The sequence below is a fragment of the Silurus aristotelis genome (assembly GCF_946808225.1).
Source record: "Silurus aristotelis genome assembly, chromosome: 28".
Classification (NCBI taxonomy): Eukaryota; Metazoa; Chordata; class Actinopteri; order Siluriformes; family Siluridae; genus Silurus; species Silurus aristotelis.
In genome coordinates, this window is record NC_139601.1 from 16,873,326 (window position 1) to 16,897,906 (window position 24,581).

The window sequence follows — 24,581 nt, forward strand, 5'->3', positions numbered from 1 at the left end:
GAGCATTGAAGATGGATCGAGGCTGGGTCTTCCAACATGACAATGACCCGAAGCACACAGCCAGGATAACCAAGGAGTGGCTCTGTAAGAAGCATATCAAGGTTCTGGCGTGGCCTAGCCAGTCTCCAGACCTAAACCCAATAGAGAATCTTTGGAGGGAGCTCAAACTCCGTGTTTCTCAACAACAGGCCAGAAACCTGACTGATCTAGAGAAGATCTGTGTGGAGGAGTGGGCCAAAATCCCTCCTGCAGTGTGTGCAAACCTGGTGACAAACTACAGGAAACGTTTGACCTCTGTAATTGCAAACAAAGGCTACTGTACAAAATATTAACATTGACTTTCTCAGGTGTTCAAATACTTATTTGCAGCTGTATCATACAAATAAATAGTTTAAAAATCATACATTGTGGTTTCTGGATTTTTTTTTTTAGATTATGTCTTTCACAGTGGACATGCACCTACGATGACAATTTCAGACCCTTCCATGATTTCTAAGTGGGAAAACTTGCAAAATAGCAGGGTGTTCAAATACTTATTTTCCTCACTGTAAATGTGAATATTTATATAATGAAATTTGCAGGGGGAAAATAATTTATCACACAGTATATTAGAAAAGATCATGTAGCATTTTCCTATGTGTCATTTTAAAATATATCTTTTATGACAATTTTTTTTAAAGCTGTCAATGCTGTAAGTGTAAATTTGTTATAAATTCTTTACTGGGCTGCATTAAACAACTGAAATAAAAAATGAATATACAAAATGAAAATAGTAATAATATTCGAAATCTTTCATAATAAGCACCCTAAATGTCCAGATCATGACTGTAAGGCAGAATTAAAAGTCTTCTAGAGTGAATTTGGTTCATTCACATGCACTTAAAAAAAGACGCTCTGGTTCTCTGACAATCTGTAAAGAATTTGTTCAGTTGTTTTTTTACTCCTAAAACTATCAAGTTTTTTTGGTATTGATTTTAAAATTGACCCTTTTTATTTCCACAATCATGATTCTAGTTGTCAGGATCTTCCGGGTGCACGCCACACACTTCCCGGTCGGCGGCCAACTTGCCGCTTTTTCCTGCGCCTCCCTTTATTTAAGGACACCCAAGACTTTAGCTCGTTGGCTTCCAAAGTTCCTGAGAATATTCTTGCCACCCTGCCTGCTTTTGTTCCTGAACCTGATCCTGATCTTGTTGCTGATCCGCAAAAACCTTTGTTTTGTTTTGCCCTGTTTTCTTCTTTGTGCCCTGCATATATTGTTCTTTTTGCCGGCTTGGGATTTTTTGGACTGTTTTTTGGCTTTGGTTTTGGCTTCCCTGCATTGTGTCTTTTCACCGAGATCACCTCTATGCCCTGCCGAGCATACCCCCAAGCTTGTCCACAGTCCCACCGAGAGCACTGCTCCGCCCCAGAGTCCCGCCAAAGGCGTCGCTCCGCCCCAGACCTCCGCCAAGGGCGCCGCTCTGCCCCAGAGCTCCGCCGAGTGTGCCGCTCCGCCTCATCACATCGGCCAGATAGTGCTTGGGGCAGCCACCTGAAAGCTCGCTACATGTTTCATCCAGTATTTTAGAAACACAGGGAACTAAACAATAAGATAAGATAAAATAAGATAAGATAAACCTTTATTTGTCCCACAGTGAGGAAATTTCATTATACAATTATACAGTATATTGTATATTGTCAGGGCACCACCGGCTTCGCCTCTCCTCGGCGCCACGCCTGCAAGGAGCGCTTCTCCATCATAATAACTACCAACACCTGAACCTCCTTCCACCCAGCCTATGTAAGGCCCTCACTCTTTCAGGGCTTTGTCCGTTATTGCACGTCATGCTAGGAGGACGTCCAGACTCTCTCGCATCGTGTGGACCTCTCCATTTCCAGGTGTACCACGGATATCACCTCAGCACTTCAGCTACCGTTTTGGACTGTGTGGGCCTCGCCTCTCCCAGGCGTACCACCGATATCTCTTGAGCGCTTTTGGTTCACTTTCAGACTTTGTGGACCTCACTCCTTTCAGGCATACCACAGATATACCTTCTCATCCCTCTCTTTCTCACGGCTATCATGGTTTCTTCTTAAAGCTTACTTAACCTACAACGGCTTCTGTCTTTGTTTCTCCCGGCCTGACAGAATAACGGACCTTAAAACACACAAGGGAAAATGTCGCGTTACATCCAATGGAGCCACAACCGGCTACGCCTTCGGACACGGTCCACGATCTCACCTTCACTCCGTTTGTCGCTAGCCAGGCGGCTGCTTCCCCCTCCACCAGCCCAATGGCTTTTCCGGCCTCTTTTTCCGGTGACGCAGCTGAGTGTCATGGCTTCGTGCTCCAGGTGAAACTCCACATCAAGATGCAACCTCAGAAATTCCCAACTGATTGAGCTAAGGTTGCATTCCTTGTCTCACTCCTCTCTGGAAGAGCGCTAGCCTGAGTGCAGAGATCCCAGCTATCAACTCCTACACGCACTTCACCAATCACTTTACGGAGGTTTTCAGCGTCGCTTCCAGAGTGCTATCAATGGCGGATCAGCTGCTCGGTTTGCGCAATAGTGGCTGAAATGAGCCAATAGTGGTTGGGTGAAATACTGCACTCCCACCATCATGCTCCGAGTGGGGCTATTCAATGAGGAGGAGATCTGGTTTATGGTGCTGGAGAAGTCAATGGTCAGCATTATTCTGGGACACCCCTGGCTCACTAAACATGCACCCCGATGCTCGTGGGACCCGTGTCACATCTTGGAGTGGAGCCCTCGGTGTAAGAAACAATGCCTCACTCATCTCCTCACACGTCTCCCGGACACAGTTACCTTGGCCGCCACTCGGGTGGAGGAAGCTCCGGATTCTACCCAGGTGGAGATCCCTGTGGAGTATAGCTCATTTGCGAATGTATTCAACGCACAGGCGTTAATAAACAAGCTTCAGTTAGTCCAGAATGCAGCAGCCAGAGTTCTCACAAGGTCAAGAAAATATGATCACATAACCCCAATCCTATCGTCCCTACATTGGCTTCCTGTTAAGTTTAGAATAGACTACAAACTATTACTTCTCACCTATAAAGCACTAAATGGTTTGGCTCCTATGTATCTATCCAGTCTTTTAACACGCTACAATCCGCCACGCTCCCTGAGATCTCAAAACTCTGGGCTTCTAGTAGTTTCTAGAATAGCAAAGTCCACTAAAGGTGGTAGAGCATTTTCACATTTAGCTCCTAAACTCTGGAATAGTCTTCCTGACAGTGTTCGGGGTTTAGACACACTCGCCCAGTTTAATTGTAGATTAAAAACATATATTTTTAGCAAAGCCGACACATAACACACATCACATATCACATCACACGACTTGACTTCCGGTTACGTAGCTTCCTGTGTTTGACTTGTTTGTTGCGAGTTCCGTGTTTGTATTTGTTTGTTTGTGTTTTTCTCTTTTAATAATCCTAAATTGTTTTTGTCTTCCTGACTTGTGCCTGTAGTCAGTTAAACTCGACTACCACTATATTCATTGTCTCTCACGTTATCATATTTATGTACATTAACTCTGTTCGTGATTATGAGCACTATGCCGGCTGTGTGTCTGACTTTGAGCACAGGTGAGGACTCGTTCGATTTGCAAACGGTGGCGTTGGAGATGGAGGCTTTGGAGAAACAGATTCGTGAGCTGCATGCAAAGCATGCCCGGCTGCGAGAGCGGAAAGCGGCGCTGGAAACATCCCGGGCGGACGCGCACTCGTCCCAGGTAAATTCCCGGGTTGAACCTAACGCTCCCAGCACATCAACTCCGCGGGTTTCTCTGCCCAGACCCAGCACACCTACAACTCCGGCAAAGGTGCAACACGGACCCTGGATGCGGCAGCGGCGGAAGAGACAAGCCAAGCCCCGGTCGAAGACGTCTCCCCCGCCACCACTACGGGCCCGAGAACCGCTTCGCCCCTCTCCGCGAGACGGAACGCGACACTGTGATTCTGTGATACGCGGAGATTCCATCGTCCAGCATGTCTGCGCTACCGGAGACAAAGGTAAGGTGCACACTCGCTGTTTTCCTAGTGCTCGTGTTCTCGATGTCGCTGCGCAGGTACCCGCGATCCTGAAGGAGAACTTCAGTTGTTCTTCATGCCGGAACGAATGACACCAGGCTGAGGCAAAGGGAGATCTTAAAGAGGGACTTCAGGATCCTGGTGGAGACGGTACGCAGCACATCGCCCACAACGAGGATCATAGTGTCAGGACCTCTTCCCACTTACCAGCGAGGGGCTGAGAAGTTTAGTAGACTTTAAGCTCTAAATGAATGGTTACAGTCATGGTGTCGAGAACATAAACTTCTCTTTGTTAATAACTGGAACTGTTTCTGGGAGCGTCCTAGGTTCTTCCTCCCTGATGGCCTGCACCCCAGCAGAGTTGGGGCAGCAGTGCTTTCAGATAACATCTCTAGGATACTTCACACCATCTGACTGGTAAGACATCAGGAAATCTTCCACTATAAAAACACGCATACTACAGACCAAATAGTTACAAGTTCACACACAGCCCAGTTTATAGAAACCGTATCTATTTCTCGTGTAGTAAAACCAAGAATTAAATACACAAGATCCAGAAATAATCTTATTGCAGTTAAAACTAAAAAATTCCAGATAAGCAAACACCAAAAAGTTCTAAAGTTTGGTCTTTTAAACATCAGATCACTTGCACCCAAAGCACTGATTGTAAATGAGACGATCACAGATAATAATCTCGATGCACTCTGTCTCACTGAGACCTGGATTAAACCAGGTGATTATATGGGTCTAAACGAGTCGACACCGTCAGGATATGTTTATAAGCATGAGCCGCGTCAGACTGGTCGTGGGGGTGGTTTAGGAATCATTTATAGTGCTTCTCCTAATGTTAGTCAGAGATTAGGATTCAGCTTTAAATCATTGAAGTGCTCGTTCTTAAAATTATACTTTCGGACATAAATAGAAAACTCGCTCTGGTCACCGTGTACAGACCCCCAGGACCCTACGCTGATTTTCTTCAAGAGTTTGCTTGTTTTCTATCCGATCTCTTGATCAATTTTGATAAAGTGCTGCTTGTAGGAGATTTTAATATTCATGTAGATGATGTAAACGATGCTCTAGGATTATCATTTGTTGACTTATTAAACTCTTTTGGGGTTAAACAATACGTCACCAGACCAACCCACCGTTTTAACCACACACTAGACTTAATAATATCCCACGGCGCAGACGTCACTGATATCGATATTGTACCTCAGAGTGATGACATCACAGACCATTACCTTATACTGTACACACTACCTGTAGAGCAGATTAGCCGTGTTGCACCATGTTATCGACCTGGTCGGACTATTGTTCCAACCACTAAGGACAGATTCATAAATAACCTGCCTGATTTATCTTAATTTCACCCTAAACCCATAACTGATAATAATCTTGATAAAATAACTAACAACATAAACCTTATCCTCACTAGCACATTAGACACCGTTGCCCCCATCCGGTTAAAAAAGGTTAGAGAACATATGCAGTCATACGCATGCCCTCAAGAGAACAGCCCGCAATCTGGAGAGAAAATGAAGAAAAACAAAATTGGAGGTATATAGAATTGCGTATAAAGACACTATGCTCAGCTACAGACAGGCGCTAAAAGCTGCTAGAGCTGAACACCTGAGCAAACTCATAAAAAATAACAAAAACAATCCCAGGTTCCTTTTCAGTACTGTAGCTAAACTAACTACAAATCAGGGATCTGAAAATTGTGTTCCATCACAGTTTAGTAGTGAAGACTTTATGAATTTGTTCACTGAAAAAAATAGATAACAAGAAAAACAATTGTGGCAGTTCAACCTCTGACACCATCTCCTGAGACAGTGTTACCTTCAACTCCACAACTCCACTGTTTTACATGTATAGGACAGGAAGAGCTGTATAATGTTATTGCCCAAGCTAAATCGACAACATGTCAGTTAGATCCAATTCCTACTAAATTACTGAAGGAAGTGTTATATACAGCTGGTGAACCTCTTCTGAATATTATTAACTCGTCACTATCGTTAGGTCATGTCCCTAAATCCCTCAAGTTAGCAGTTATTAAGCCCCTCATTAAAAAACCTAATCTGGATCCAAACACGCTATCGAATTACAGACCAATTTCAAATCTCCCATTTATGTCTAAGATTTTAGAAAAGATTGTCGCTGCCCAGTTATGTTCCCACTTACAAAAGAACAATATCTTTGAAGAGTTTCAGTCAGGTTTTAGGCCCCATCATAGCACAGAAACTGCTCTAGTTAAAATCACTAATTACCTGTTTTTAGCTTCAGACCAAGGCTTCATCTCGTTGTTGGTTCTACTAAATCTTAGTGCTGCATTCGACACTATAGACCATGATCTCCTCCTAGATCGCTTACAAAATTACATCGGCATTCAGGGACAGGCATTAAGCTGGTTTAAATCCTACCTGTCCGATCGTTACCATTTCGTAGATTTAAATGGAGAGCTATCCAGGCTAATGCAAGTAAATTATGGTGTGCCACAAGGTTCAGTTCTAGGACCCCTGCTCTTCACAATATACATGCTTCCGTTAGGAAATATTATTAGAAGGCATGGAATTAGCTTCCATTGTTATGCTGATGATACCCAGCTATATATCTCATCTAAACCAGGCAATACAGCTCAATTAGCTCGCATAACTGAGTGTGTTAAGGAAATAAGAGATTGGATGACCCACAACTTTCTACTTTTAAATTCTGATAAGACTGAGATTTTGCTCATCGGCCCAAAAACTAGTATACAGAAGCTCCAGCATCTCAACCTGCATTTAGACGGATGTTCTGTAACCACTAGTTCAACGGTAAAAGACCTGGGAGTTATTTTAGACAGCAACTTGTCTTTCAAATATCATATCAACCATGTTACAAAAACAGCCTTCTTCACCTTAGAAATATTTCAAAATTAAGAAACCTTACCCCAATCCTATCGTCCCTACACTGGCTTCCTGTTAAGTTTCGAATAGACTACAAACTATTACTTCTCACTTATAAAGCACTAAATGGTTTGGCTCCTATGTATCTATCCAGTCTTTTAACACGCTACAATCCGCCACGCTCCCTGAGATCTCAAAACTCTGGGCTTCTAGTAGTTCCTAGAATAGCAAGTCCACTAAAGGTGGTAGAGCATTTTCACATTTAGCTCCTAAACTCTGGAATAGTCTTTCTGACAGTGTTTGGGGTTCAGACACACTCACCCAGTTTAAGTGCAGATTAAAAACATATATTTTTGGCAAAGCCTACACATAACACACATCACATCATAACCTTGTGCTCCAGAACATCTGATCACATGCACATTATCAACTTGTGTTGTTAATATCATGAACAGCAGCTACGCTAATTCCTCTCCACTGCTTCTCTTTCTCTCCCCATCCCGAGACACCCTGAGGTTTGGCCAGCTCCAGTCACCTCCCACCTCGTGATGATTACGGACCTTTGAAGAAGTAGATGCCGAACTCGCAAACATCCCGAACCATCTAGAGACGTACCAGTGCCATTTAGATCCCGCTACATGTGTGGAGTTTGACATTGGACCTTCTGGAGTGTTTAAAGGCTCTGGCATGGAGAAGCTGATGCTGGATCTGTGATGATCACAAATGCTGAGCTTATAAAACTAGGAGCTACTAACCATATAGACTGTATAAGACTGCAGAAAGAACATCACTTATAATCTTATACTCCAGTACTCATGATTAGTTCTCACTCCCCAGTGTTCTGTATTGTTTAAAGATTTATGATCAAACTCTTGATGTCACCCAAATGAGGATGGGTTCCCCTTTTGAGTCTGGTTCCTCTCAAGGTTTCTTCCTCATAACATCTAAGGGAGTTTTTCCTTGCCACAGTCGCCACCGCTTGCTCATCAGGGATAAATGCACACCATTCACCTTGACTGTTCATTTCTGTAAAGCTGCTTTGAGACAATGTCTGTTGTGAAAAGCGCTATACAAATAAACTTGACTTGACTTGACAGGTGGCCAATCATCTCCCCCCTCATTGGCCTTGGGATTGTGCAATCGAGCTGCTTTTTAGAGCCAAACTACCAAGGTCGGGGTGTATCCCCTTTCAGCTCCAGAACACAGGGCTATGGAGGAGTATATATCTCAAGCTCTCCGGCAGGGATTCATCACCCCATCGTCTTCGCCCGCCGCCTCCATCTCATTCTTTGTGGAGATTCTTTGCGGCCCTGCATCGACTACAGGAACCTAAATGCGCAGATCGCCCCTCTCCCATACCTGCTTTCTCTAGTCCCGCTCGCTTTGGAGGACCTACGTGAAGCCCAGATCTTCACCAAGTTGGACCTCCCGGAGTGCATACAATCTTGTGCGAATCTGGGAAGGGGATGAGTGAAAGACTGCCTTCATCACTCCCTCAGGGCATTACGAGTACTGGGTAATGCCGTACGGCTTGTCCATCTCGCCGGCGGCCTTTCAGGGGTTCATGAACGAGGTGCTCAGTTCCTTCCTCCACAGATATCGTTTACACCGATGACATCTTCATCTTCTCCTGGACACCCCAAGAGCACAACAAGCACATGAGCAATGTGCTACAACAACTCCGCAAGCACAGTCTCTACCTGAACCTCTCGAAATGCGAGTTCCATCGACCAGAGATACAATTCTTGGGTTGTGTCATCAACACAGAGGGGATTTAAATGGACGAAAGAAAGGTGAGGACAGTCCGGGACTGGCCACTTCTGATGACTATAAAGGAACTTCAGCGCTTCCTGCGCTTCGCCAATTTCTATCGTCAGTTCATCCAGGGGTTCAGCCTGGTCACCGTTCAACTGAAATCACTCCTCAAGGGGAGGGCAAAAGACCCTCCTGTGAACCCCAAAAGCAGAGGAGGCCTTTCACGAGCTCCGGAGCGGAGGAGGTTCTGTGTCGCACCCTTGCTCCATCATCCTGATCCACAACGACCCTTTGTAGTGGAGATGGATGCCTCCTTTACCGGCATGGGAGATGCCTTGTCCCAAGAGTCCGGGTCCCCCTCCTGACTCCAGCCATGTGCATTCTTCTCATGGAAACTGTCACCTGCCGAGCAGAAATATGACATTGGGAACCGGGAGCTGCTGGCTATTAAACTGGCATTGGAGGAGTGGAGGCACTGACTAGAGGGAGCTGCTCACACCTTCACCATGATCACTGACCACAAGAACCTCCAGTACTTCTGGGAGGCAAGGAGGCTAAACCCTTAGCAAGCCAGATGGGTTTTGTTCTTCACCCGCTTTCGGTATGTCCTCACTTACCGACCCAGATCTAGAAATGGTAAAGTGGACACCCTTTCCCGGATGTTCGGCCCAGAGGAACCGGCAGAACCTGAATCCATCGTGCCACCCATGCTGTAACTCAGCCCCATCGCGTGGGACCTGGATGAAGAGATCCGCTTGGCCACTCGCCAGGAGCCTGTCGCGGCAGGAGGTCCAGAGGGTCGCACCTTATCCCTACCACCGGTCGACAGGCCCTCGTCAGAAGCGTACACTCCCTGGCCACTCAGGGAGGAAACGGACTCTCCCGCTCCTGCAAGCCCACTACGATGCACCAAGAGATTGCATGATACATCCAGGAGTGCTCCGCCTGCGCCATGTCCAGGGTACCGCGACACCTTCCTGTTGGCAAGCTAGTACCTTTGCTGATACCACACCATCCTTGGTCCCACCTTGGTATTAATTTTCTGACGGACTTACTATGGTCGGAAGGCCACATGTGTGTTCTGGTAGCTGTCGATCAGTTCTCTGTCGCTTCTTCCCACTGAAGAGCCTGTCTTTGGCCCTGGAAACTGCTACCGCCTCTTTCATCACGTGTTCGTTCACGTCCCGCATCTGATGGGCATTCTTATGATTACTGGGGTTGTCCGTCAACCTGTCTTCCGGCTACATTCCTCAGTCTAACGGTGAAACTGAGCGGAAGATCCAGGAACTCAGTCGCTACCTAAGGAATGTGTCGGTATTTCCCGTTGGCGGAGAACTCTGTGCGGTCTCCGGACACCATGGGACTCACCCCATTTCAGTGCGTGTTGGGATTTCAGCTGCCCCTGTTCCCGTGGTCGGACAAACCATCACACATACCGTCTGTGGATTACTGTTTCCGGGAGAGTGTACAGGTATGGGAATCCACACACACCAGCTGCAGCGGGCCCTCCACGCTACACGGAGGCATGCGGACGCTTGCCAGTTGGACGCTTCATCCTTCCGACCGGGGGATCAGGTATGGTTTTTTCCACAAAGGACTTGAAGATGAAGCTTCCATGTCGGAAACTGTGTCCCCAGTTCATCGGCCCTTTCCGGATACCCAGCCAGATCAACGAGGTGACTTACTGGCTAGACCTGTCTGCAAGGTACCACATTCACCCCTTGTTTCATGTGCCACTGTTGAAACCCTGTGTCTCGCCCATCTATCGCCTCCAGGGTGTGCCTGGAGACCTCCCTCAACTGGATGTGCTGGATCAGCCGTCCATCCACTTTCCTAGAGGAGTTCCACGCCCCTCATCTGCTTCGTCCGGCACCCCAGGCGCGGGGTAGGCCCCGGCGCAGGGTTTGGGCGTTAAGAGCCTCCCCTGGGGGAGGGGTTATGTCAGGGTGCCACCGGCTTCGCCTCTAATTAGCGCCCCACCTTCACGGAGCATTTTTTGTCTGTTATTGCACGTCATGCTAGGAGGACTTCCAGACCCTCTTGCATCGTGTGGACTTTGCCTTTTCCAGGCGTACCACGGATATCTCCTCAGCACTTTGGGTTCGCGTTCAAACTTTGTGGACCTCGCCCCTTTTGCGCATACAACGGATATACCTGCTCATCTCTCACTCTCTCTGTATACATACAAAAGTAGAAAAAAGAGACCACAAGTAAATAGTTACGCTATTAAACATATTGCACACAAATAATATTGCTCGGTTTTAAATTATCGTTATTGCACATGCTTTTAAAAACTTTAATATTGCTAATATTATTGCACAGTTAAACAGTAATAACAGTGTATATTTTGGTGACTGGTTCACTGGGAGCAGCTCTAATTGTCTAATACATCAGGGCAAAAACTGTAGTCAGAACTGGAGAATAATTGTGTGGGTTTTTTTATACATGTGTATAAATGCGTGTGAAGGAAACTACTACTTTATTCGTTGTAATTTGAACCAAAGAACTAAAGATTCTTAAGTGCCAGCAATTTTCTGACTTTCTTTAAAAATCACTAGATTTGTGCCATGTTTTAATTAAAGTGGCTAAAATAGGTGTATTCCCATTGTGTGTGTATTTGTCACCTTTTATTATACATATGCTTGATTCATGATGTATTTGTTTAGCATTATTTAATGGACATTGCTACTCTGTGCACTTTGTGTTCATGTTTATTTGAAGCACATATTTACAGCATTGTGCACATGGAATTCATTTTCAACTTTTTTTTTACACGGCATGACATCATATGTACTGTTCTGTCACTCAAACTTAGGGGTGTAATCCATTTCTTAAACTATAAAAGCACCAGCTCTGTTTGACCTCTAATTCATTTTATTGTAATGTGCGTTTACAATGTTATAATAGCTTTTCATTTATGAGGATTTTGTTTTAACTTTTGCAGACATCAGAGAAATGTTTTATTCATGAACCTGATGGAGTTTAACCTCACTGATCGCTGTGAGCATTTCTCCTGTCCAGAGAGATCTCTATCTCCTGCAGTTTATATCTTACTGTACGTGTGTGGAGCTGCTGTGGTTCTTCTAACAGTGTGTGGAAATCTGCTCGTTATCATCTCTGTTCTTCACTTCAAGCAGCTTCACACGCCGACCAACATGCTCGTGCTCTCTCTGGCCGTGTCGGATTTCTTTGTCGGTGCTTTAGTGATGCCGCCGATGTTAATCTGGACGATCGAGTCATGCTGGATTTTGGGGAAAAATTATTGCGCTTTTTTTTTAATGACTACTGGATTCCTCATGATTGTGTCCATATACACTGTCGCTCTCATCGCTGTGGATCGTTATGTGGCTCTTTCAACCCCATTTTTCTACACAAACACAATCTCTTTTAGGATTATGATAATCGTGGTATATTTGAACTGGTCTCTAAATTTTGCATATGTTTTAGCACTCACTTATTTCAATGGAATTTTCAGCAGTACTGTAACGTGCCCTGGAGAGTGTTTTCTCATTCTGACTGAGATTTGGACTGCAATTAATCTTATAAGATCATTTATATTTCCACTTTCTGTCATAATCATATCGTACTGTCTGGTTTTTCTGATTGCTAAGAAACACGCCACTGCTATCAGAGAGCTTGATAATCACACACGACCTCAAACACAGAAAATCACCTCCCACTCCATGAAATCTGAGAGAAAAGCAGCCAAAGTCCTCGGCATTTTAGTGTCCGTGTTTCTGATGTGTTTACTTCCGTATTATATTTACAGTTTATTAGGGAATGTGATTGAAGTACAGGGAGAAATAATCAACAGAGTTTTGATAATGCTTTGTCTAAATTCCAGCATTAATCCAATTATTTACGCTCTGTTTTACTCGTGGTTTAGGAGGTACTTTAAATTAATTATAACTCTGCAGATATTCCAAACAGACTCTTCATTAATCAATGTTTTTTCTTGAACATGTTTTGTGCTCTTAAGGCACACATACAAAGACAGATGAGAAAATCAGTCTGTCTGAGAAACTACTAAAATACCAAAGCATCAAAAACATTCCAAATAAATTCTGCTAGAGGAAGAGTTAAACGACTATGGATAAATTTGGTCTAGATAAATTGTTGAATTATTCACACACAAACACACAACACATGAAAATGATAAATATATGAATTAAATTCTTTGAATTAATTAATTTTATGGTCACTAAGAAATCCTGTATATTCGTTTATATTTCCACTTTCTGTCATCATCATATTGTACAGTCGGGTTTTTCTGATCGCTAAGAAACACGCCACTGCTATCAGAGAGCTTAATAATCACACACGACCTCAAACACAGAAAATCACCTCCCACTCCATGAAATCTGAGAGAAAAGCAGCCAAAGTCCTCGGTATTTTAGTGTCCGTGTTTCTGGCGTGTTTACTTCCGTATTTTATTTACACTTTATTAGGTGATGTTATTGAGCTACAATGAAAAATCAGTCAAAATTTTTGGTCTCGTTTTGTCTCAAGTCTACTGTAAATTAATTATAACTCTGCAAATATTCCAAACAGACTCCACATTAATCAGTGTTCTTTCATGAAATGTCTGAATCATATCATTACTGTATATCAACTACTGATTTAATGTATCCCTTATCATAGCAATATTATTTTGTAATTCATATAATACAATTCATGTAGGCATTTATTATATAGGTAGTCAAAATTATATTTGCTTATAATAGGAATAACATCATTTGAATTATATTTTCACATCAGAAAGAATATAAAAAATTAGTAAACCAGCCGATAAAATTATCGTAAAAATGTGTTGTGTACTTTTATATAGATATTACGTATGTGGTGAGTTTTGACATTTAAAACTTTAGTTTGATATTAATATGGAGTCTTTGTTTTAAAAACTTTTATGATATACATAATAAAATAGTAATGTAAATTCTATTTTGTAATTTCTATTTATTTTTTCTTTTATATTATTATTTTGAATAATGTGTATGAGACTGTAAAAACGACTGAAAGTATCAGAAACCGAATATCAACATCAGTAAAGCCTAATTTAGTCCCAGACATTTATGCTGCAGAAGAATTACATAAAGGTGAATATTTACATAGTCAAAATTTGCAGGGGGGGAAATAATTTATCACTCACTATATTAGAAAAGATCATGTAGCATTTTCCTATGTGTCATTTTAAAATGTTATATCTTTTATGACAAATCAGACTTTTTTTTTAAGCTGTCAATTCTGTAAGTGTAAATTTGTTATAAATACTTTACAGTGCTGCATGAAACTTAACTGAAATTAAAAAGGAATATACAAAATGAAACTAGTGATAATATTCAAGGTTTTACACAATAACCACCCTAAATGTCCAGACCACGACCCTGAGGCAGAATTGAAAGTCTTCTAGAGTGAATTTAGTTCATTCACATGCACTTTGAATAAAAAGACGCTCTGGTTCTCTGACAATCTGTAAAGAATTTACTCAGTTGTTTTTTTTACTCCTTAAACTATCAAGTTTTCTTGTTATTGATTTTGAAATTTGACCCTTTTTATTTCCTAGTTTTTGATTCTAGTTGTCAGGATCGTCCGGGCACATGGCACACACTTTCAGGTCATTGGACACCTCGTTTTTAAGGACACCCAAGACTTTAGCCCGGGGCCAGATTATCTGACCGGCTTCGAAAGTCCCTGAAGATTTTCTTGCCACCCTGCCTGCTCTGGTTCCTGACCCTGTTCCTGATTCTGTTTCTGATCCTGTTCTTGACCCCTGCTCTGTTTTTGGTTTTGTCTGGGGGTTTTTTTGTGCCCTGCCTATATTGTTCTGTTTGCCGGCTTTAGATTCTTTGGACTGTTTTTTGGCTTTGGTTTTGTCTTCCCTACATCGCCCCAAGAACGATTAATCAACATACAGAGAAGAGATGCAATGATTAACAGTCTGGTGTGGAGCGAACAACCTGTCTCTGAACATTGACAAAATGAAAGATAGTTCTTTACTTCAGGAGAGCATAGAGTATGGATCTTTTGTGAAGATCATCAAGAGCACCAAATTCCCTGGCAGAGAACTTTACTTGGCCACTTAACACCAGCTCCCATCACCAAGAAAGTCCAGCAGCGTTATTACTTTCTGAGAATGCTGAGGAAAGCGCATCTCTCTCTCCCCCAATCCTGACCACATTCTGCATCACTGCCTGGTTTGGGAACTGCATCGCAAGACCCTCTATTGTGGTGACAGCTGAGAAGATCTTTGGAGTCTTTCTCCCCTCTATCATGGACATTTACACCACACACTGCATCCACAAAGCCAACAGCATTGTGGACGACCCCACACACCCCTCACACACACTCTTCACCCTCCTGCCATCTACTGCCACACTCTTTACCCTCCTGTGCCGCTCCAACCCAGAGTCCCTCCGAGGGCAGGGTTAGGGTTAGGGTGGTGGCCGAGGGCGCAGCTCCGCCACATCACATCCGCCAGAAAGTGCTTCGGGAGCCACCAGGAGGCTTGCTTCATGCTATATCTGGACTTTACTGACCGCCAAGGCATTCTACCCAGTGGCAGCTCATCTCAAGTCCCGCAGTATCCACCGGTGGCACCCGACTTTCCTTGTGCCCCAAGCTTCTTGACAAGATTTGACTTGAGTTCCTGACTGAATAATCTGGCCCCGCACCCGTAGTTCTCTGACAGAATAATATTGCCAAAGATGGACCCAGCGGATGTATTAAATAGTTGGGCTTGCTCTGTCACAAACTGGCAATTCAGTGACCCAACCGAGACAGTCGATATTTTGAAGCTTAGCCCACAGCAGAGAACTCAGTATTTTCCGGTGCGTCATGAACAATCTATGGCAAACCAAATGGTTTTAAATAACCTTCTAAAATGGTTGTCCATCCAGCCCCTGAGCTCTGCTGGGGGGCTGCCCAATCTCAGCCTTCCTGCCTGACTGGGGACGTCGCCCTGCTCTTCCGACTTGCCGAGATCACCTCTATGCCCGTCTGCCCTGCCAAGCATGCCCCCAAGCCTGTCCAGAGTCCTGCCGATGGCGAGTCCTTTGTTATTGTTATTATTTCACAGCCAAACAGTAATAACAGTGTATATTTTGGTGACTGGTTTAAAGGGAGCAGCCCTGAATTTAAAGCGTAATACATAAGGGCAAAAATTGTAGTTGGAACTGGCGAATAATTGTGTGTTTTTTATGCAAGTGTATGAAAGCATGTAAAGAAAACAACTACTTTATTCATTGTGATGTGAATCAAAGAACTAAAGTTCCCAATTCGCAAAGTTTTCCCACTGTACCTCGCTCTACGCGAATGTAGTTGTGGCTAAGGAGTAGGGCTGCGGGGTGATGCCGCGTGTGAAAGAGATGCTAGCAAGCTATCTTTCCCCAGGTGGTGCATCGCTAAAGGCTTCAGTATGCCTGCAAAAGCCACTTTGGCTCTAGTAGTTATGGCTATGCGGAGGATCAGGCTGCCTCTACACGATAATTGTGTTTTGCAGGCATACCAGACTGACCTACTATGAGAGATGGCATGGGATTCAGCTCTAGGGTTGACGATTGGGAGTTACGTCCTGCTGCGGCCTAACCCTCGGGGCCACCAAGGTATGGCACAGCCGTTGGTCGGTCAATGTCAGCCCTGGTAGCAACAGAAGGGCTTTTGTGGCTCACCCTGTGCATGGTGATTCCCGACAGGTACAGGGCTTTCCTTCTGAACACACCGGTGGCCCCTCCTGGCCTGTTCTGGTGACACTATAGGTAAGGACGATTGCTGGCAGGTTCAGGAGACAGGGCAGCATTTTAGTGGTACTTCCCCACTGCTCCCATGGGGCTGCTTGGCGGCAGCCTCAGCACGGTGCATCCAGCCATTGCGAAGCCCAGAAAGAGTCCCTTGCCACCCGGTCCCTGTGCGGAGGTCCTAAAGGCCACTGGTCTAGTCCCGAGAGGGTGCTGGCCAACCTGAGGGTCGTCCTCACCTCTGATAAATGGGCCCTGGTGCGTAAGTCCTGATGGCTTACATCTTGGAGGGCGGTGTACACCTCAAGCTACGGTGCATGCCCCTCCCCAGCACCACCAGGAGGCCAGGCCGTTGGCTCTGCCACAGGATGTGCTTCAGAGCATGGCCCCCTTCCAGTGGGCGTCTCCCTCCGCTTTTACCGCAAAGATTGATGTGGATGGGGGAGACCCGCCGCCTCTCAGGAGGCTTGAATGGCCGCAGTATGCTGCTCCAGCCATTCAGGTTCAGGAGGCCGGTCTGCTAGCCCTGCCATGGGACGTGTTTCAGGGTGCAGCCTCCCTCCAGTGGTTTGCTCCCCGTATTTCCACCCAAAAGATCGCTGAAGATGGGGGAGATCTGCTACCTCTCGTGAGGTGTCTTTGGCTGCAGAGAACAGCTCCAGCCCGTCAGAGGCCAACTCCGAGGGGTTGGTTCTTCTGAGGAACTTTCTGACAGCATGGGAGGAGCTGCCAGAGGTCTCTCAGTGGTTCATGCATACTGTAAAGAAGGGCTATGTGATTCAGTTTGCGTCTTCCCCTCCCCGGTTCAACGAGATGTGTCCCATCCTGGTGGGACCTGAGCAGGCTATGGTCCTGGAACCGAAGGTGCGCACTCTCCTGAGGAAGTGGGCCATCGAGGTGGTTCACCCCTCGGTTAGAGAGTCAGGCTACTACAGCCCGTACTTCGTTGTTCCGAAGAAGAATGGTGGGTTGCGTCCGATCCTGGACCTCCGCTCACTCATGAGGCTCAGGTTCAGGATGCTCAATCTCAAAGAGATTGTGCCTCAGATCAGGTCCGAGGACTGGTTTGTCACGATAGATCTGAAAGACACATCCTTCCACATAGCCATCCTTCCCCACACATGAGAGGTTCCTGAGGTTTGCTTTCGGGGGCGAAGCCTACCAATATTGGGTCCTCCCATTCAGTCTGGCGAGAGATCCTCCTGTGGTCCCAGGACAAACTCCTCTCGCTAAAAGCCGTTTACATCCTGGGACGGTTGAATTGCAGAGCAGATGCCCTGTTGAGACAATGGCCGAGGCCTGGGGAATGGAGACTTTACCCCAAGGTGGTGGAGCAGATATGGCAGAGGTTTAACAGAGCCCAGGTGGATCTGTTTGTGACTCGGGAGACTTTGCACTGTCCCCTCTGGTTCTCTTTCTCTCACCCAGCCTCATTAGGGCTGGATGAAATTGTATAGACGTGGCCGAAGCTACGCCTGAACGCCTTCTCCACGACTGTGCTTCTCTTGGGAGTTCTGGAGAGAGTTCCCGGCCATAGCAGATGTTAAGCAGGTGGGTAGTGGAGGATGCCATCCTCTCCTCTTGTGAGTCCTTGGGTCTCCCTGCTCTGCTCGGGGTCAAGACTCACTCAACCCGTAGTGTGGCGGCCTCTACGGCCTGGTCCACTGGATTCCCACTCCAGGACATTTGCGACGCTGCGGGCTGGTCCACTCGCTGACCTTTGTTGTGTTTTATGACTTCGACCTCAGAGCCACTCCAGGCTCCTCTGACTTGCATGCAGGTGCTGAGGCCCTCACACATTAGGCAGGGTCCAGTTAGTGTGGCATGATTGGACATCTCGTTCCTAAAGCGCTGCGATGCAGCTCAAAGTTCCTGAAGGGGAAACGTATCTAGGTTACGTATGTAACCCTAGTTCCCGAGAGAGTGTCCCCGTGCCACACCCCCTGCATCCCTGCGGTGCATACCTTTTCTTTTTTGCAGAAGCTAATTTTGCTACCACCGCACAGCCATTTTGTAGCTTCATGGTTTACGCGACGTCGCTCGCCATGATGTCACGTCTTGCCTATTGGCCATATTTCACATGTGGTTCAGAGTGTGGACAACGCAGAGCCGTTACCAAAGAGTTGCGACGCAGCATTTTGTTCCCTAGGGGAACTAGGGTTACATACGTAACATAGAGATGATTCTTAGGCGCCACGTTTTAAACAAAGTGCCTAAAATAGTTGTATTCCCATTGTGTGTGTATTTGTCACCTTTTATTATACATATGCTTGATTCATGATGTATTTGTTTAGCATTATATAATGGACATTGCTACTCTGTGGACTTCATGTTTATTTGAAGCACATATTCACAGCAGTGTGCACATGGAATTCACTTTCAACTTTTTTTTTACACGGCATGACATCATATGTACTGTTCTGTCACTCAAACTTAGGGGCGTAATCTATTTCTTAAACTATAAAAGCACCAGCTCTGTTTGACCTCTAATTCATTTTATTGTAATGTGCGTTTACAATGTTATAATAGCTTTTCATTTATGAGGATTTTGGTTTAACTTTTGTAGACATCAGAGAAATGTTTTATTCATGAACGTGATGGAGTTGAATCTCTCTGATCGCTGTGAGCATTTCTCCTGTCCAGAAAGATCTGTATCTCCTGCAGTTTATATCTTACTGTATGTGTGTTCAGCTGCTGTGGTTCTTCTAACAGTGTGTGGAAATCTGCTTGTCATCATCTCTGTTCTTCACTTCAAGCAGCTTCACACGCCGACCAACATGCTCGTGCTCTCTCTGGCCGTGTCGGATTTCTTCATCGGTGCTTTAGTGATGCCGCCGATGTTAATCTGGACGATCGAGTCATGCTGGATTTTTGGGAAAAGCTATTGCGTTGTTTTTTTAATGACTACTGGATTCCTCATGATTGTGTCCACATACACTATCGCTCTCATTGCTGTGGATCGTTATGTGGCTCTTTCAAACCCATTTTTCTACACAAACACAATCTCTGTTAGGCTTATGAGAGTTGTGGTTTATTTGAACTGGTCTCTAAATTTTGCATATGGTTTAGTACTCACTTATTTCAATGGAATTTTTAAGACTCCTGTAACGTGCCCTGGAGAGTGTTTTCTCATTCTGAATGAGGTTTGGTCTGTAATTGATCTTGTAAGATCATTTATATTTCCACTTTCTGTCATAATCATATTGTACAGTCTGTTTTTTCTGATCGCTAAGAAACACGCCACTGCTATCAGAGAGCTTAATAATCACACACGACCTCAAACACAGAAAATCACCTCAGCTTTCTGGCGTGTTTACTTCCGTATTATATTTACAGTTTCTTAGGGAATGTTATTGAAGTACAGGGAGAAATCATTCACAAAGTTTTGACCATGCTTTGTCTGAATTCCAGCATTAATCCAGTTATTTACGCTCTGTTTTATCCGTGGTTTAGGAGGTACTTTAAATTAATTATAACTCTGCAAATATTCCAAACAGATTCTGCATTAATCAATGTTTTTACTTGAACATGTTAAGATGTGCATATACATATATTAATTAAAATTTCATATACCATCTGTGAAGGCATATGTAGTTTTGTGTGTGCATTGTGTATACACAAAACATATAAAAATATAATATTATTTTCCTAATCAATGTTCTTTTATGTAAAGTCTTTTTTTTTCCAGATGCACGCAAATATTGTTCCTCAGAAGTTCCTGTATAAGTTGACCACCATTTTAACAGCAACCTCTGGCCTACAGTGATCTGTAATACAATATTTTAATATATGTATTGTATAGCTTGTGTGGTGGAAATTACATTTGCTTTAAAAGCATAATAAATAATACAAAATATATATGCCAAGGAAATATGAATAGTAGAATACAGAATTTTAGTATAATAGTATTTACATAAAATATAAATACTTTTAATAAATTACATTTTAGACATTACATTTCAAGTTAATGTTATACCCTCATATGATTCTAAAGAAACAATATCAAGATTATATTTATGGTAAACATACCAAAATAACCAATGCATCAAAAACAATCCAAAATTAATTCTACTAGAGGAAACATTTAAACAGCTTCTGGATAAATTGTTGAATTATTCACACACAACATGCAACACATAAAAAAATATATATAATATTCACACACTCCAGTGCTCATAATATTTCTCTCTCTCCAGTGTTTATAATGTTCTTATAATGTATAATCACACTGTTGGTGTCACCTAAATGAGGATGAGTTTCCCTTTTGACTGTGGTTCCTCTTAAGGTTTCTTCCTCATACCATGTAAGCCAGTTTTTCCTGGCCACAGTTGCCCCAGGCTGCTCATCTGGGATAAATACACATAATATAATATATAATATTATATTTATAGTTTTGTTCTATAATCCTTACATTCTGTAAAACTGCTTTGAGACAATATACACTGTAAAAACCAATATAGAATTTACTTGAATTGAAATTAATTGAATTAAACATTGTCCTAAAGCAGCTTTACCAAGATAAAAAGTTGGAATGTATAAGTTTGGTTCTAAAGTTTGACCAATCCAGGAATGAGGAAATGTGGAACAATTTCCAGCTGCACAGAGAGGTCTCCAATTGAAGAGAACTCCACTCAGTGGTAGGGCATTGGGTTGAAGCTGGCAGATCTGAAACGAAGAAAGTGACAGAAACATTGGTCACTGTTCCCTGAGAAGCAGATAGAGTAGAGGGGCATTGTACAGTGATCAGGGTGTAAGTAGGGACAAGATTTACTCTGGCAGCAAAACTTAGAGAGAAGCAGAAGGAAACACAGACATGAGGGATCTCTGGGATAAGAGACGACCCACCACACCACCATCAACAAACCTGAGTGAACGTGTGAGAGTGAGGAGACGACAGCATCCAAATATCCCAGTTCACCAAACACTCCATATCCATGATCCCTTCAGATCTGCTCCTTTACCTCACAAACACCTACTGACTAAAGACTCCACTAAATAAATGTGTTCAGCCTCGACTTGAACACTGAGACTGTGTCTGAGTCCCGAACACTGGTTGGAAGGTTGTTCCATAACTGTAGGGTTTATAAGAGAAACATCTGCCCCCTGATGTAGTCTTCATTATTTGAGGTACCAACAAATAGCCTGCACCTTTTGATCCAAGTAGGCGTTGAGGATCATACTGGTACAAAAATTTGCTCAGATCATTGAAACTGCTTATGACACAACAAAACAATTCTTCGTTTTATTGAATTTCTGTACATTTGTAGAACTTTAAAGAAGAGACCTGTTTCTGCATTTATAGATACCCAAATAGCTACCAGGGGACAACATAATTCACAAGGATGTCTTGCCTCTTCTTATTTAAAGAACAGTTTGGTGGTGAGTTTCCTTAATTATATGAATAATGGGTCTCTCTGGGTAAAATCTCCTTTGGCAAGTACTGTTCTAATCTTCTTGTTAAAGAAATCCACCTGAACCAAAAACCTTTTAGTGCCATTTAAGTAACTCCTTTAAACTACAGTAGGCGAGACAGTATTTTTCTCAGTTAATAAGTACATATGGAGATGTTTCATTTGTAGCGCTAACTCCTTGATAAAGTTGATGTGGTAGAATTGGCTTTTTCATTGAGTTTGACTGTGTGGTGCACCTCCTCTTCCTAAAGATAGACTCTGCCATTTTGCCAAAAAACAGCTTCACAGGATTGATGTTGTTCAGAAAGTGGGCTAGGGAAACACTGCTTTGAGACTGAAACTTCTTGTATCCTCTCTTCAATAAGCCTGTGTGATGTGATGCTGAATTGTTTTTTTAGAACTGTATATAAAAAATTTGCTTCAGAAAATATTGCAGTTTCCTGATTTTTGAAGAAGAGGAGAGATCACAAGCATGTGAATTGTGTACATTGAGAAGTAACAGGTAGTAACAGGTAGTAAGTATGAACTTGTTGATGAAGCTTCCAGCATCGGCACTGTTGAAACCAACAAATACAAGCGCTTTATGTAAATAAATAAAAACAAATCTTTAAAGATATACCATGCAAGAACAAGAGGTAGAGGTTGCTTGATAATAATACATTTGTTGGTGCTGCATTCAGAGGCCTGGAAGAGCAGTCTGCTGCTGAGAGCTGGCACATAAGAGGACTAGCACAATTTCTAATTGTCATGAAACTGACCATGCGAAGGCAACGATAGTAACTCTATCATAGTTTTTATTGCAAGTCAGAACAAAACCCAGAGTCCGGGAGAGTCACTAACCGTAATGCAGGTATTGTCTGTAAAGCCAGTATAATGCACCACATGGGTACAATTCTTGGAACAGGTATAATCCACCATGCTGATATTGCTAGCACTTTACAGGGTTTAGCTTCTACTGGCCAAGTTGTATGGGGTTCACTGGTGTAGATTTTGGGAAGCTACATAGATGTGGCTTTAATCTCTCCTTGATTCCTTAAAATAATGTTGAGACAGAGTAACAAATAAAAATACAACAGATGTAAGACAGAATTTCTTTGTCATTACAGATGCTTAGATCAATGTGCTACTGTAGCAAATAAGGTGAAAATTATATTCCATTACCAGAATCATACTGTATTATATCTTGTTCTTGTACCATAGGTGAAGATGATTGGGATACGGCAAGAAAGAAGACACATGATTTATACAGATCCATTACCCAAATTCACTGAATTTCAAACTTTTTGTGATATTTAAGCACGTTTATGCATGATTATTATGCTTTATAGCACATTTTATTCTCTGATCATCACCTACCAGGCCTTTTTTTTTTTTTAGCAGAATATGATAATGTATTATGCAGTCACTCAAACTTGGGGGTGTGATCAATTTCTAAACTATAAAAACACAAGAGCTGCTTAAGTCTTTTACCTCTAACAGTAGCAGTTTTATAACAGTAGCATCCAGTTTATGAGAAACTCTTAACTTTAACTTTTTTTTTTTTTTTTTTGATGAATGTGACGGAGTTGAATCTCTCGGATCTCTGTGAGCATTTCTCCTGTCCAGAGAGATCTGTATCTCCTGCAGTTTATATCTTACTGTACGTGTGTTCAGCTGCTGTGGTTCTTCTAACAGTGTGTGGAAATCTGCTCGTCATCATCTCTGTTCTTCACTTCAAGCAGCTTCACACGCCGACCAACATGCTCGTGTTCTCACTGGCTGTGTCGGATTTCCTTGTCGGTGCTTTAGTGATGCTGCCGATTTTCATCTGGACGATCGAGTCATGCTGGATTTTTGGAAAAAGTGTTTGCATTGCTTTTTTAATGACTACTGGATTCCTCATGATTGTGTCCACATACACTGTCGCTCTCATTGCTGTGGATCGTTATGTGGCTCTTTCAACCCCATTTTTCTACACGAACACAATCTCTCTTAGGATTATGATATTCATGGTTTACTTGAACTGGTCTGTACATTTTGTGTATGTTTTGGCGCTCATTTATTTCAATGGAATTTTCAGCAGTACTGTAATGTGTCCTGGAGAGTGTTTTTTCATTCTGACTGAGATTTGGACTGTAGTTGATCTTGTAATATCATTTATATTTCCACTTTCTGTCATAATCATATTGTACAGTCTGGTTTTTCTGATCGCTAAGAAACACGCCACTGCTATCAGAGAGCTTAATAATCACACACGACCTCAAACACAGAAAATCACCTCCCACTCCATGAAATCTGAGAGAAAAGCAGCCAAAGTCCTCGGCATTTTAGTGTCTGTGTTTCTGGCGTGTTTACTTCCGTATTTTATTTACAGTTTATTAGAGAGTGTTATTGAAGTACAGGGAGAAATCATTCACAAAGTTTTGACCATGCTTTGTCTAAATTCCACTATTAATCCGGTTATTTACGCTCTGTTTTATCCGTGGTTTAGGAGGTGCATTAAATTAATTATAACTCTGCAAATATTCCAGACAGATTCTGCATTGATCAATGTTTTTTCTTAAACATGTTTTGTGCTCTTAAGACGAATTTACAAATATATGAATTAAAGTTTTATATACCATCTGTGAAGGCATATGTAGATGTGTGTACATTGTGTACACACACACACACACACACACATATATATATATATATATATACATTATATATATATATATATATATATATATATATATATATATATATATATATATATATATATATACAGTACAGACCAAAAGTT

The 24,581-nt window shown here is 43.0% G+C and overlaps 1 protein-coding gene and 3 pseudogenes across 4 annotated transcripts; all 4 read left to right on the plus strand.

The window, feature by feature from the left end:
* Positions 1-3,363: 3,363 nt before the first annotated feature.
* On the plus strand, positions 3,364-3,959 carry LOC310722257 (uncharacterized protein; the record flags this gene model as incomplete). Its single annotated transcript, XM_083534611.1, has 2 exons — positions 3,364-3,735; positions 3,798-3,959. The coding sequence occupies exons 1-2, from the start codon at positions 3,550-3,552 to the stop codon at positions 3,957-3,959; spliced, it is 348 nt and encodes a 115-aa protein (XP_083390737.1). The 5' UTR covers positions 3,364-3,549.
* A 7,680-nt stretch (positions 3,960-11,639) lies between these two features.
* On the plus strand, positions 11,640-12,632 carry LOC310722386 (trace amine-associated receptor 7d pseudogene; annotated as a pseudogene). The gene has a single exon. The product of its transcript is annotated as a trace amine-associated receptor 7d pseudogene (transcript).
* Positions 12,633-19,003: 6,371 nt separating this feature from the next.
* Positions 19,004-19,932, plus strand: LOC310722258 (trace amine-associated receptor 6 pseudogene; annotated as a pseudogene). The gene has a single exon. The product of its transcript is annotated as a trace amine-associated receptor 6 pseudogene (transcript).
* Positions 19,933-23,367: 3,435 nt separating this feature from the next.
* On the plus strand, positions 23,368-24,360 carry LOC310722152 (trace amine-associated receptor 13c pseudogene; annotated as a pseudogene). Its single transcript has one exon. The product of its transcript is annotated as a trace amine-associated receptor 13c pseudogene (transcript).
* Positions 24,361-24,581: the final 221 nt, after the last annotated feature.